We start from the raw sequence: 12,957 nt of genomic DNA on the forward strand, positions 1-12,957 counted from the left end.
ATACCTCACCAGCCCACACAATCAGCCTCTTTTGGAGGACAGACACCTCCTCCTCCTGAGCATCCTAGAGCCAGGAGCCCAGAGACCCCAAATCAGCCATACCATCCTTCCCCAACGAGAGTCTTACAACTCTCACCAAAAGTCAGTAGGAAAGGAGATAGTACTTCCATATAAGACCTCCTCTTGTTTTCTCTTTGCTTAGCAGTTTCCACTACTCAGTATCTTATCAGTTGCAAGTGATAGAACCACAGCTCTAAACAGCCTTTAAAAAAAAAAGAGGAATTCATGAGTCCACATCACTGGGAGGTCTTTTTGTCAAATGGAAGTGGGGTGAACTTCAGGCATAGCTGGATCCAGGAGTTGTGATGCTATCATAAGAACTGATCCTCCACTTAGTGGCAACATGGCTGCCGGCAGCCCTAAACCTGCAACGTCCTTACAGCTAATGGGCCCAGAGAAAGACCCTCCAAGGCCAACATACCAATTCTGAAGGGGCTTCGAAGAACCCTCCTTGGGACACACAGGCTGGGATACAGTAACTGGCCAGGCCTGACCAACCCCTGCTACCAGGGCCAGTACATAATTGCTTATTCCCCAGAATCCTGGGGCATCGGAAAGAGGGAGACCATGCCCAGCAGTCAACCTACCCCATCTTCTACAACACAAGCGAGGGAAAGCCTATGAGGGCATTCTCAAGAAAGGCAGGAACCCTCTGGACAGAAGTTTGAGGACTTTGCCCAAGATGGGCAGGGAGGCACTGTGTAGAGACCCTTGGGTGGAAATGGGGATGGGTGATGGCTCTGCCATTCCCCCCCTGGGTGACCTTGGTTTAGGACACTCCTGTCTCAAGGTGTAGACACTCCACCTCCTCAGTCTGGGTAGGTTTATAAACCCTCCCCCAGGGGTATGAGTGGTCTCTGGGGCCTCTTCTTGCTCCAATATTATGGGCTTCTGGAAGTTTGTGATTCATGTAGGACCCTGAAAGAGGATTTCTGCAGATGGAAAAGGGATAAGAAAAAGGATTAAGGTGGAGGGAAGTGAGGAAAGAGGGGACAATGGGAGGCAGAATGTACCATGTAAGTCAGACAGTAAAGCAGACCCATAGAAAAAGGGGTAGTCTCATTGGTATGAAATCAAGGCACTCCAATGAATACCACTTGTCTTTTACATCCCCACCATATTGTTTTTAAATTATAAAGTCCAGAGCTAATGATAATATAGAGATAAGTGGATTTCTTCAGAGACACCCACTCTGGCCTTGGTGTCCCCTGGGCCACTTGAAGCAGCAGCCCCAGCCCTCCCTGAAGACCACACACCCTAATCACGGTCCTCACCCCCATGCCCTCGCGCTGCCTCTGCGTGGCCTGAGACCTGGTCTGTATCCCTCAGATGCCCTCACTGCCCTTCTCATCTGCCCCTCTAAACCACTCCGTCTTCAAAGCCACACTCTCCTCCTGTGGTTCACGGAAAAGTGGAAAAACTCATACCCAGACCGACAGTGGAATGGGGAAGGGGCAAAAGACAGACGGAGGGGAACTGAGACAGAGAAGTAGAGGCCTCGAAGGCACGTGCCCAGGGCCTCTGAGCGGCTGCGCAGCCACCGACAGAGCAGCGGAATCCCGTGCTGTCTGTCTCCCGCTCCAGCCGCACCGCCACCGCGCCATGCCAGCCACCAACCAGGGCTGGCCCGAGGACTTCGGCTTCCGGCTGGGCGGCTCCGGCCCCTGCTTCGTCCTGGAGGTGGCCGAGGGGAGCAGCGCGCACGCCGGGGGGCTGCGACCCGGGGACCAGATCCTGGAGGTGGAGGGGTTGGCTGTGGGCGGCCTGAGCCGCGAGCGCCTCGTGCGCCTGGCGCGGCGCTGCCCACGCGTGCCGCCCAGCCTCGGCGTGCTCCCAGGCCCCGACAGCGGCCCCGCTGCCCTGAACCCAGCCGGGCGGGCCCAGCGGTCCGGCCGCGGCCTCGCTTTGGGCCGCGAACTGCTGCGCCTAGCTGGCCGCAAGCGCCCCGACGCCGTGCACCGAGAGCGCAGGCGCAAGGCCCAGGAGTTCAGCCGCAAGGTAGGGTGCACGAGGCGGGGAGGGGGCGGGGCGAACAGAGGGGCGGGGCTTGCTTGGCGGGGGCGGGGTGTCTGGGGGCGGGGCGCCGCTCTCCCTGAGAAAACATTTACGGATTTACCAGAAATGTAATGATGCTCAGGCTTTAAGACACTGAGTCTGATTTTGTAATATTTGTTCACTTGCTTTTCTTTTTGATTGAGGTACTATAGGTGTACAATAAAGTGCATTAAGTGTACAGCTCAATACATTTTACATAAACATACACCCTGGAACTAGCCCCCCATCAAGATGTAAAATAAGAGAATTTAGATAATAGAATGTAGACTATAGAATAATTCCTTGACACCAAAAGGCTCCCACCTGCCCCTTTCCCTGTCTGTGCTCCAGACCTAACTGCTGTTCTATTTCCATCACTATGGTGATTTTTGCCTTCATGACCTTCATTTAATGGAATTATTCAGTATATGCTCTTGAATGCTGGGCTTCTTTTGCCCAATATTATATACGTGACCTTTATCTACGTGTGCAGCTATAGGATCCTTCTTTCTATTGCTCATATTACTAAGATAGTGTTCTTTTTTAAAAGAGCCACACCTGTTCCAAACTCATACAAAACCAGGATCTGGCCAGCCTTGCACAGCAGTCTGGCTGGCTGGTTGGCAACAGGGGGGCCCAGCTTAGGTCCTCCAAACCTCCAAACTTCCAAACTTCCTTAAAGGTTGGCGCAAACCAGGTTCTGAGGGGTTACAGGTGGAAAGTTAGGGTGACTCTGAAGATTAAGTCAAGAGCCCAGAATGGCCAAGGCTTCCAGCCACCAGAGGACCCCAAGGCCTGAGTCACCTGCAGGAAGCAAGGGGTAGCCACAAGGAAAGACAGAGGCACAGCTCAGAGACCCAGGGCTGGGAAGGAAAGATGGAGGATGACCTCAGGCCAAATCCCAAGCACCCCCTGATTTGCAGGAACCTGCTATTTACTGGACGGATCCAGGCCAACCCAGGAAACCTGGACTGTGACACAGTTATGGAGGAAGAGGCCTGGTCAGGTCATATCTACCTCAGGCTACCAGCAAGGTCTCAATACAGCTAATTCAGGCCACCCACCCTCAAATGCCTGTCCTCCAGGGCTTTTAGATGTGGTCTTGAGAGCCTAGTTTGGCTGAGACTTGAGTGGAACAAAAAGTGAGCCTGTGTGTGACCAAGAAATAGTCTAGAGCCCAGACACTCCACCCTCTGCCTGGGCCCAGGCCCCATGCACATGCTCAGCTGGAAACTCAGTATCTGCTTGGTGCTTGGAACACTTGAGTACATAGACTTTTCCTCCATGGAAGGGAAACCACTCAGTCCTGCCCTTGGCAGGGTTTGGCCATGGGGTTTGGGAGGCCAGGGGGCCTGGAAGCCCTGCTGGGGTTTGGCTACTGCAGAAATGGCTCCCAGCCCACTGTCCAGGTGTAAGATTCCCACCTACTCCAGTCTCCTCCAGCACCCAAGCTTGCTCCAGTCTGCATTCCTTCTAAATTCACCCCCTCAGGAGGCTTTTCTACATCAGGTACCCTGGCAGGATCCCCTGTCTGGGCTTTCAGCCCCATGACCCTGAACAGCCCAGCCTCTGCAGCCAGGCACACACACTCACATACACACAGGATTCAGCTCTGGCTTCCCTGTGTCACCAATGTCCAGCTCCTTAAATAATGTGACTTTCTTCCTATACCCAGAATAGGCTCTGCTGCTATAACAAACAAAATCAACATCTTAGTGCTTTTGTACTATAGAAGTTTACTTGTCACCCACAAAAAGTCCTCTAGGAGTTCTGGCAACTTCCAGGGCAGCTAATGTCCACATGAGATCTCAGCATTCCAGACTCCTCCTTCTCAATGTGAAGCTCCAGGGTTCCTCATGGAAGGGGAAGATAGCATGGAAAATTGTGTATCTGCTCTCACTATAGCATCTTCACTCAACGCTCATTGGCCAGAGCTAGTCATATGGCTGCTCCCTGAGGGTGCTGGGAAATGTAGTCTTCTATGTATCCAGGAAAAGGGGAGAGAACTAAAAATATTGGGGAGTACTGGTAATGTCCACTACAATCCCAGATGACCTGTCATAGAACCAAAAGCCTGTCCCAAACTCAATCTGATCCCTGCAGAGTCAGAGCCCCCAGCAGGGCAGGAGGCATACATAAGCAGACCTGGCCAGGAAGCAGAGCTGAGGTGGCAGCCAGCCAACAGTACAATCTGACAGGCTGCCCAGGCCAGCTGTGGTGCATTTTCTGGCAAGGAGTAATGTGGAGTGGTGGATTCTGGTTAGGGCTCACCGAGCACCCCTGAAAGCTGAGACTGACTGCCTCCGGATGATGCAGGGCCTGTGCACAGCCCCCTGCGGTTTTCAATAACCAGCCTTTGAGTTCCTGCTGCACTCTGCCTGCCCCAGTTTTTCCTCCTTGAGGTAGCTGATATTTAATAGAAAATCCATTAGTGTCCCGTGATGGTGCCTCATGCTTAGATGTAGGTTGAGAACATCTGGGTAATAACTGACACCAAAACTGCACTGTGGCACCGGCCCCAGGAGGGAGGAACTATTTTTTCCCTCTTTCTTACATAAAACATCTTTGCAGCTAACTATGTAGTCCTTTGAATCGAGGCTGCTGCTGACTTTGATTTCCAAACCGTCAACCTTTCTCAGCACGGTGGTTGCATGGGGAGGGGGTGCCTGGGGCTGCAGCCTGCCCTGCTTGCCAGGGAAGAGACAGCAGTCAGCTGGGGGCCTGCAGAAAATGTAATGCAATGCAATGCCATGTTTTGATTCCATTCCATCAACATTCACTGAGTGCCTACTGTGTGCCTGGCCCTGTGCTGGGGGCTGAACAGGAGTGAGACCTTAGTCATCATATCTGGTAGGGAGACAACAGTTACACATACTCATGATGTGTTTGTGCTAGTACTCAGACATGTGCAGAACATAGCCTCTGACTGGGAGCCCTCGAAGCCCCTTACCCCTGCTAGTGTCACCTCTCTGGAAAGACTTCCTTAATCCCTTTGTGGGGAACCATCTAGGAAGCAGTTGGATCTACAATTCTGAAGTTCAGGAGTGAGCTCTGGGCTGAAGATCAAGATCTGGGAATCACCATCTGGGGTTCTTGGCCAGAGCAGAGCCATGGAGAGCTGCAAGTGGCGGTGGTGGGGGTGTGGACTATAGCGGTTAAGGGCAGTGGTATGGAAATAGCAAATGTAGACAGTTCTGGGCTAGAAAAAGGAAGAGAATGATCAGCTTGTGGGATCAAAGGAGGACTGTGTGTGTGTGCATGTATGTACGTATGTATTTATAGCCTGGGAAAGACTGCAACATTTATATAATCTGCAAGGAGCGAGGCAGTAGAGACACTGAAAACCATGCATTTAATGGTCCCCGATTATGCCCCTGTGATGCACAGGAAAGACAAGGAGCCTGATCTCATACAACTAATGTTGGTGTGGGGAAAGAGACAGTAAGCAAGTTAGCCCACATTGTCAGATATTTACATTGCTTCCAACATGTCAGTGTTATAAATAATACAGAGGCGAGCCTCCTCACTCATACATCATTGTGCATTTGTTTTGCTTTGTCAGGACACGTCTAGGATAAATTCCTAGATGTGAAATCATTGGGTAAAAGGATCAGCTTTAGACACACTTAAGCTGCCTTCCAGAAACAGTCGCAAAGATAAAGAAAACAAAAGTTTGGAGGGAGAACGGAGGGTGTCACTATTCAGGTCTAGGCTTGCATTCTGGGGCTTTTTTGTGGAGCCAGAATGTTCTCTGTGGGATCTCTCAGCAAACAGTAGTTGTGGAAGGGAGTATAGTATTATAATAATAGTAACTAGCAATTATTGAGTGTGTGGCACAGTTTTAAGCTTTTGTATTAATCCCTTTGATCCTTACAACATTCATTAGAACGGCTGTCTCTGGGTGTGAATCCTGACTCTGTTATCTTGGCCCAGTGACTCTGTCACCTCTATCAGCCTCAATTTCCTTAGGCATAAAATGAAGATACTAACCATGCAACCAGGCCCACCTCATAAGGCAGCTATGAGGTTTGAAATGATGTGATGGGGCAAAGCCCTCAGTCAGTGCTCCATGTCCGCTGTCCTGGGGAGGTAAACTGTGGGAGGGAGGAAGGGAGTGATTCTCCAGGGTTCACTGGACCCCTCCTCACAGGTGGATGAAATCTTGGGGGACCAGCTGATTGCCAAGGAGCAGGTGTTTGCAGCGCTGAAGCAGTTTGCAGCCGAGCAGCGAGTGGATGACCTGGTGTGGGCTCTCACCCTGGCACTGCCCCGAGAGGCCTGTGGGCCACTCTTGGACAACCTCAGGTACTGCAGTCTGGGAACAGGATGGACAGGAAGGGTGGGTGTCACTCAGGGCTGTCTATTCCCCCAGTAGTCTAGGTCAGAGATGGTGGCCTGCTTTTGAATTAGGACTCCAACATGCCATCAGCCCCAGAGCGAGGGTAAGCCAGTGAGCATCCCTGGGAAGGCAGCTGTTGGCTTTGCTGGAGGCCAGGGCACTGCCTTGAGTGATGGGGCCTGGGACAGGCCTCAGAGGGGATCCATCTCCTGATCTAAAGTCTTGACCTGTCATGCTCATCCCAAACCCCAGATCATAAAATCTCCAACAGGATACCTGATATGTCCAATTCTTTCTTGAGACAGAGTAATGGCACAATGCAAGGGCAAGGAAGGACACCTAGGACTGTGCTGTGTAGATCCCCAACACTTGCCCCCACCCTACACAGCGGGTGCTCTCTGCCCTCTGATGTCTTTTGATGAGGAGTGTGTGTCAATGGCCTCATCATGCCCCAGAGGAACACTGCCTCGCTGAATCCCTCCAGAACTATTATTAACCCCATTTCATAGAGACAAACTGAGGCTCAGAGAGGTTAAGAGGCTGGCCCAAAGCCACACAGTAAATTAGTGGCAGGCACAGGACAGGGAACCTTGTTAGCTATGCACTTTGTGCTCTTCTGCTGGGCTGTGGACTCAACCTCTAAGTTTATTTATAAGAAAAAAAATTTCCTGGTGAGTCCTCACCTGAAGTGACACAGAATCTCCCGACCCCATCTCCACCCTTTGAGGGCCTCATGGTCTTCCCCGGTTCAACCGGGCCCCCTCTGGGCCCAGGAGATGCTTCCCCTACCCGGATCCTGCCCAGCTTTCCCTCCCCACTCAGCCTCCCCGGCCTGCGCTGCTCCCCCATCCTCTCCTCCCTCTTCCTGGGCTCAGCCCGCCCCCTCCCCTTGCTGCCATTCACCCCGCTGCCTGCCCCTCCCTCTGGGCCTGGCCAATGTCAGGGACGGGGCTGGCCACCCTCCGCCCCCCCCAGCCCCGGCGCCGCGTCTCGGCTCTGCAGCGGAGCTTAGGCGACCACTGAAAGAGGCCACCATGAGCTGCCTGGGGTGAGTAAGGGCTGAGACCCTTGCTTGGAAAATCCGGAGGGAAAAAAAAAGTTATTTCTAGAGCCGAATTTGCCGGGGAGATGCGCTGGCTCCGAGGGCTTCCTGGTGAAGTGATGGATGGGCAGCTCCCCCCCCCCCCCGCCCGGCCCCTCCCCGCCAGGGCTGGGCCAGGGGGCGCAGGCGGCCCGCTAACCCCCCGGGAAGTTGGCGCGCTTGTCTCCAGGCTGTTGGCAGCCGGACTCAGCTGGAGGCCCTCTCGGTCCCCCTCATCTCCCCTCGTTGCTGCCCCCTTCTGCTCCTGCCGCCTCTCCAGGCCAGCCTGCCCCTGCGGCTGCCTCCCGGGACAGCCCCCTCGCCTGCCTTTCCCGGCCGCAGTTCGTCCCCAGGCGCCCGGGCAGCCGCGGATGCGGGTCAGGATGGGCGGGGAGGGGCGCCCCCTTGGGCGAGCTCGATTTAGAACCTGGGAAGCGGGAACCCTGGACACCTGGGGATGCCTAGTCCCCCGCAGCGTTCCCCCGGGCGCTGCTGGAGAGGACGAAACCGCAGCCTCTATTGTCAGCGCGTGTCAAGTGCAACGGGAAAATTGGGGAGGCTGCCGGAGAAGGGGGCGGCGCCCAGCCAAGCTCTGCAGGGAGAGGGTTACCCTGGCAGTGAGCTTCAGCCACCCTCCACCTCTCCACCCACCCCCACTTCCTAACATCCCCCTCTCCAGAACTGGCCAGTCCCCAATGGCCCCACCATGTGCTGGGCTCCAGTTAAGGGATGGTGATCCCCGAGCAGCACCTCCTGGTGGGGGCGTTATGGGGGAGTCACAGACACAGCTGTGATCCCCAGAGGTGAGGGGCAGCCCATAGCTAACTCGGTATGGAGCAATCAGGGCAGGCTCCTGGGAGGAGGCAGCAGGTGTCAGTGCTGTGACTCAGACAGTGACCTGGGGGATCCAGAGGTGTGTCCTGTCGAGGTAGAAGGACAGTCCCCAAGGGGAGTTCATCAGACCCAGGCATCTAGCCACAGAGGGTGAGGGCAGTGCTACACTGGCTCCTGGAACCTAACAGTACCCAGCTGTGAACCACCCAGTATGGGGCGGGGACCACAGAGAGCTACTGTTCTGGCCATGGGACCCCACATCAAGGAGAGACAAGGTTTAACTGAGAGGTTGAGCAGCCAAAGGATGAGAGGTGAAGAAGTGCGTGTGCGTGTGCGTGTGTGTGTGTGTGTGTGTGTGTGTGTGTGAGTGAAAGCTCCACACGAAGGTTAGAACTCACCCAAATCAAAGAGGTGTGGCCTCACTCAGGGGTGGTCCCAGTGGCCAAAACAGAAAGCCTGGGGAGGGGAAGGGGGGGCAGTAAGACCACAAAGCTGGGCCATCCAGCACAGTTGCCACTAGCCACATGTGGTTATTTGACATTAAATTTAATTAGTATTCGATAAAATTTAAAGTTCAGTTTCTCAATCTCCCTAGCCACATTTCAAGCACTTGATAGCCAAATATGGCTGGTGGCCGCTGTATAGGACAGGTCCATCATCATAGGATGTACCCTCAGTCATTGCTGCTGCTGTGAAGGGTGACATGGATCAGTGGCTGCAAAGTACTCACGTCTTCTTCTACAAAGGCAGTTAATCTTTCAACTCAAAGCCTAATTTGGGTCTGTTCCCAAAGGGATCCTAGTCTGATGAAGTGATAAAATGGCTTTCTAATTAGGACAGGACAGGCAGTTTGGAAAGTGTGACGTGGGCAGGAGGGAGCAGGAAAGCAGAGTCAGCTCTGTGACCCGCTAGTGTCTCAGAAAATATGAGACTGGGGAGGGTTGGGAGGGTCGGGTAGGGGTAGTGGAAGCTGGGATTTGGAAACCTGACACACCTGGCTAGAACTCCAGGTCCACTCACTGGCAGTACAACCTTGAGCAAGTTCACTAACCTCTATAATTTGTAAAATGGGATTGGTAATTTTTTTTTTATTAGAGACAGGGTCTCGCTGTATTGCTCAGGCTGGAGTGCAGTGGTGCGATCATAGCTCACTGTAACCTCAAACTCCTGGGCTCAAGCAATCCTCCCACCTTGGCCCCCCAAAGTGCTAGGATTACAAATATGAGCCACATTCTCAGTCTAATTTTCAATTTTTTTTTTTGTAGAAACAGGGGTCTTGCCATGTTGCCCAAGCTGGTCTCAAACTCCTGGCCTCAAGTGATCCTTCCACCTCGGCCTCCAAAGTGCTGGGATTATAGGCATAAGCCACCATGCCTGGCTGGGCTTGGTAATTTCTATGTGTACCCAGCAGGGTTCTTGGTAGGAAACCATATAAATGAACTCTGCCAACTGTAAGCAGAAAAGAGATTAGTTGAGAATCTAGGGGTAAGGTATGAGAAACCATCTGCTCCCCTTCACCCTTTTCTGCTTTAGTGACAAGTGTCAGGGACACCACAATACAAAATTATTTGGAGAATTCTAAGACTGTGTAGGTAGAAGTGCCAGGCATATAACATGTGCTCAATTAGTATTGGTTTCCCTTAGGGAAGACCTCTTTTTCTGAAGAGCAGATTTCTCAAGTACGCCACTATTGACATTTTGGGCCTGATATTTCTGTTGCTGGGGCCTGTCCTGTACATTGTACAGGTGTTTAGTGGCACCCCTGGCTTCTACCCAACTAGATGCCAGTAGCACACCCACCCTCCCAGTTGTCCAGACACTGCCAGATGTCCCCTGGTGGCGTGTGTGTGTGTGTGTGTGTGTGTGTGTGTGCAAAGTTGCCCCTGGTTGAGAAGTACAGCCCTAGAGTAATCTTTGGCAGTGCTCTCTCACTAGGACAGGCACTTCAGCAAAGTCCAGCCATTGCCTGTCCCCCGGTGACCACCATATGCTGCCATGGGTCACCTGGCCAGATGCACCAGGTGCTGGCCCCATCCAGTGCCTCCACTGTGCCTGTGGGGACCTGGCCTTGAGGCAGCACTGAATTCGAGCATGAGCACTTGCTCCGTGGTTGCAACTCCCATGCCCACAACATGGTGAACAGTCTTCAAAGCCTTTGGGCGTGACTGCTTCTGGATGCTGGGCCACTGCAGCTGGTGCAAAACCACCAGAAATGGCTGCATCATGATAGGATGGCCGTGGCCCTGCAGATGTCAGGGAGCTGTGCTCACTGTGAGGCTTATCTTTTCTCCCGGGCAGGGCTAAGGACAAGGTGTGGCATGAGTGGGCTCCAGCTTCTTGTTGCTGCCAGGGACAAATGCAATGCTGAGAAGTCCTCACTGGGGCCAGGAATGGGGGGCTGAGGTGTGTTGGGAAGTGTGGTGTGGACAGAATACCAGAAACTGATGGTCAGATCTGCAGGGTCCTCTCTGTGACTGGCTGCAGGCAGCCACAGGCCGGCCCCTGTGAGATATTCCTCTGAGCGAGACAGAGGTAAGGTCCTGGGGTTTTCTGATTGAGTAGGTGGTGGCTGGCGGTGGGTGGTGGAGAAGAGGGCTTCATGCTGATGGCCCCTCCACGGGCCTGTCATTTGCTCCTCAGATCTCAGATTCAGGCCCTCTCCGGGCAGTCAGAACTTTGTGAGAAATGTCAATGCAGAGCAGGATCGCTGGGGCTGCACCTGCTGACTTTTAGGGAATGGCAGGCCCAGAGCCAGGGAGGAGCCCATGTGCCCTTTCCTGTCACTTCCCTCTCCTCCCCGTTAGCTATTCCTCGCTTTTCTCAGAGTTGGAGTGCCCATCTCAGGGAGGTCCTCTACACAGCCCCTCCCCACTCACCTGGCAGTTGTCCCAGCCTGGCCCCCTCCTCACTTCCACTCACTCACCAGGCCTCAGGCACTCTACCTCCTCTGCCATTTTAGTATCTGTTAGCCCCTTGTCCCATACCAGCACCCCTCTGTCGGTCCCATCCCCTGGTGTACCAAAACCTCTGGAGTCCCTCCACTTACCCATGACTCCTTAAACCCTCCATGGCTCCCCTCTGCTCTCAGCTGTCTCCCTCTCCAGCCTCTTCTCCGCCAGAGCGCCTCCCTGGGTAGGTAGGGAAGCTGCTTCTCGCTGGCGACTCCTGCTGAGCCTTGGGGCTGGGCAAAGGCCATCCCCTCCAGAAAGCTTTCCCATGGGGGCTTCCTCTGAGCTGTCGGGTTCAGTCTTTGCCGCAACAGGGTCGTGGGGACTCGCCACTGTGCGGGGGATTGGAGGTGCCCGGGGACTGAGAGGTTACAGGGGAGGGTCCTGGGGTGGGAATGATGGAGGGAACCAAGGGGAGGGAGCGTGGCGGCCTCGAAGGGCCCACAGCTTCCCCCTCACCCTCCAGCAAGCAGAAGGGTCCCAGGCGAGGCGGGGTGGGGCGGGGCGGGGCCACCGCGAGGGGGCGGGCGCGGGGCCGCCGGCCTGGACCGCTCGGGAGGGGCCGCGCGCGCTTGCCCGGCAGAGGCGCGTGGAGTCGCGGCTCCCTCGCTTCGCTCGCAGGCTCGACCACCAGCTGCCCTTCGGCACCTGCTGCGCCGCGGTCCCCGGCTCCAGATGGGGAAGGACCAGGGCTTCTCTCGGCACTTTCGGTAGCTTCCCCTCTGTTCCCCGCGCCTCCGGGATCCGTGCGCCCTGGGCGCCGCAGACTCGTCTCCCGCGGGCCTGAAAGGGGGTGGGGCTGGAGCACTGAGGGACTCCCGTCCCTGGGTGGGCACCTCCGAGCCTGGGCGGAGCTCGGGGGCTGGGGAGGGGGGAAGAAAACTGGGCAGCACTAGGGTGGCGAGGTCTCCACATTGCGCTTTGGGAACCCGCACATGGCCCTACGCATGGGGTCGGGACGAAGGGCTGGGATTGAAAAGCCTTCTTTCCTTCCTATGACTGGGCTGGTCAAGGGGAAAGAACAGAGGGCAGAGGCTGGGGTCGGGTGCTCTGGCGAGAATCCAGCACGTTCGGTCCTGAGTTTGGAGGGTGTGACCTCTTCACTGTCAGCACCCCAGGCTGGCGCTACCCCAATGAACTAGGGTACCGTCACTCCCTCCCCACCAGTTCATTGGCTGATGATCAACGGTGAGGTAGAGAAAGCTGGGCTGGGACAGAGAAGGGAGAGAGAGGACCCTAAGGAACTTCCTGGTAGGAACCTGGGGTTGGACTTAGACTTGACTCTGGCAGAGAGAACAGAACTGACCCTGAGTGCAAGGTCATCATGTGGCCCCCAGGAAGAGTCTTGTGGCCTCAGAGAGGCCTGTTGGCATAGCAGGGACATAGGAGTCCTGGGACAGCTATTGCTGGACTGTCAGAGGATTAGTGATTGGTCACAATAGTCAGTGTGGCCCCACTACACCTGGCTGTCCTGGGTCAGTCAATTCAGAGCAGACCCAGGTTGGGAGCCTGCACCAGACTGAGCTGCATGGAGGGCCCACGAGCCAGGAAGGGTGTCTGGCTCAGGCAGCCTTGGCCTCAGTCTCAGCCCCAAGGATGCCAAGCAGGGCATCCTTGGCCACCTGACCTTCTTCAGCCTGTGCAGTTGGTGACTCAGCCTG

The 12,957-nt window shown here is 54.8% G+C and overlaps 1 protein-coding gene across 1 annotated transcript in view; it reads left to right on the forward strand.

Moving 5' to 3' along the window:
- Positions 1–1,662: 1,662 nt before the first annotated feature.
- GRID2IP (Grid2 interacting protein) overlaps positions 1,663–12,957 on the forward strand; it is a 31,577-nt gene continuing 20,282 nt past the window's right edge. The window contains exons 1-2 of the mRNA XM_012758840.2: positions 1,663–2,058; positions 6,245–6,399. Of these exons, the coding sequence (XP_012614294.2) occupies positions 1,663–2,058; positions 6,245–6,399 (551 nt within the window). The remainder of the gene's footprint in view (positions 2,059–6,244; positions 6,400–12,957) is intronic.

Source organism: Microcebus murinus, chromosome 19, assembly GCF_040939455.1.
Source record: "Microcebus murinus isolate Inina chromosome 19, M.murinus_Inina_mat1.0, whole genome shotgun sequence".
Classification (NCBI taxonomy): Eukaryota; Metazoa; Chordata; class Mammalia; order Primates; family Cheirogaleidae; genus Microcebus; species Microcebus murinus.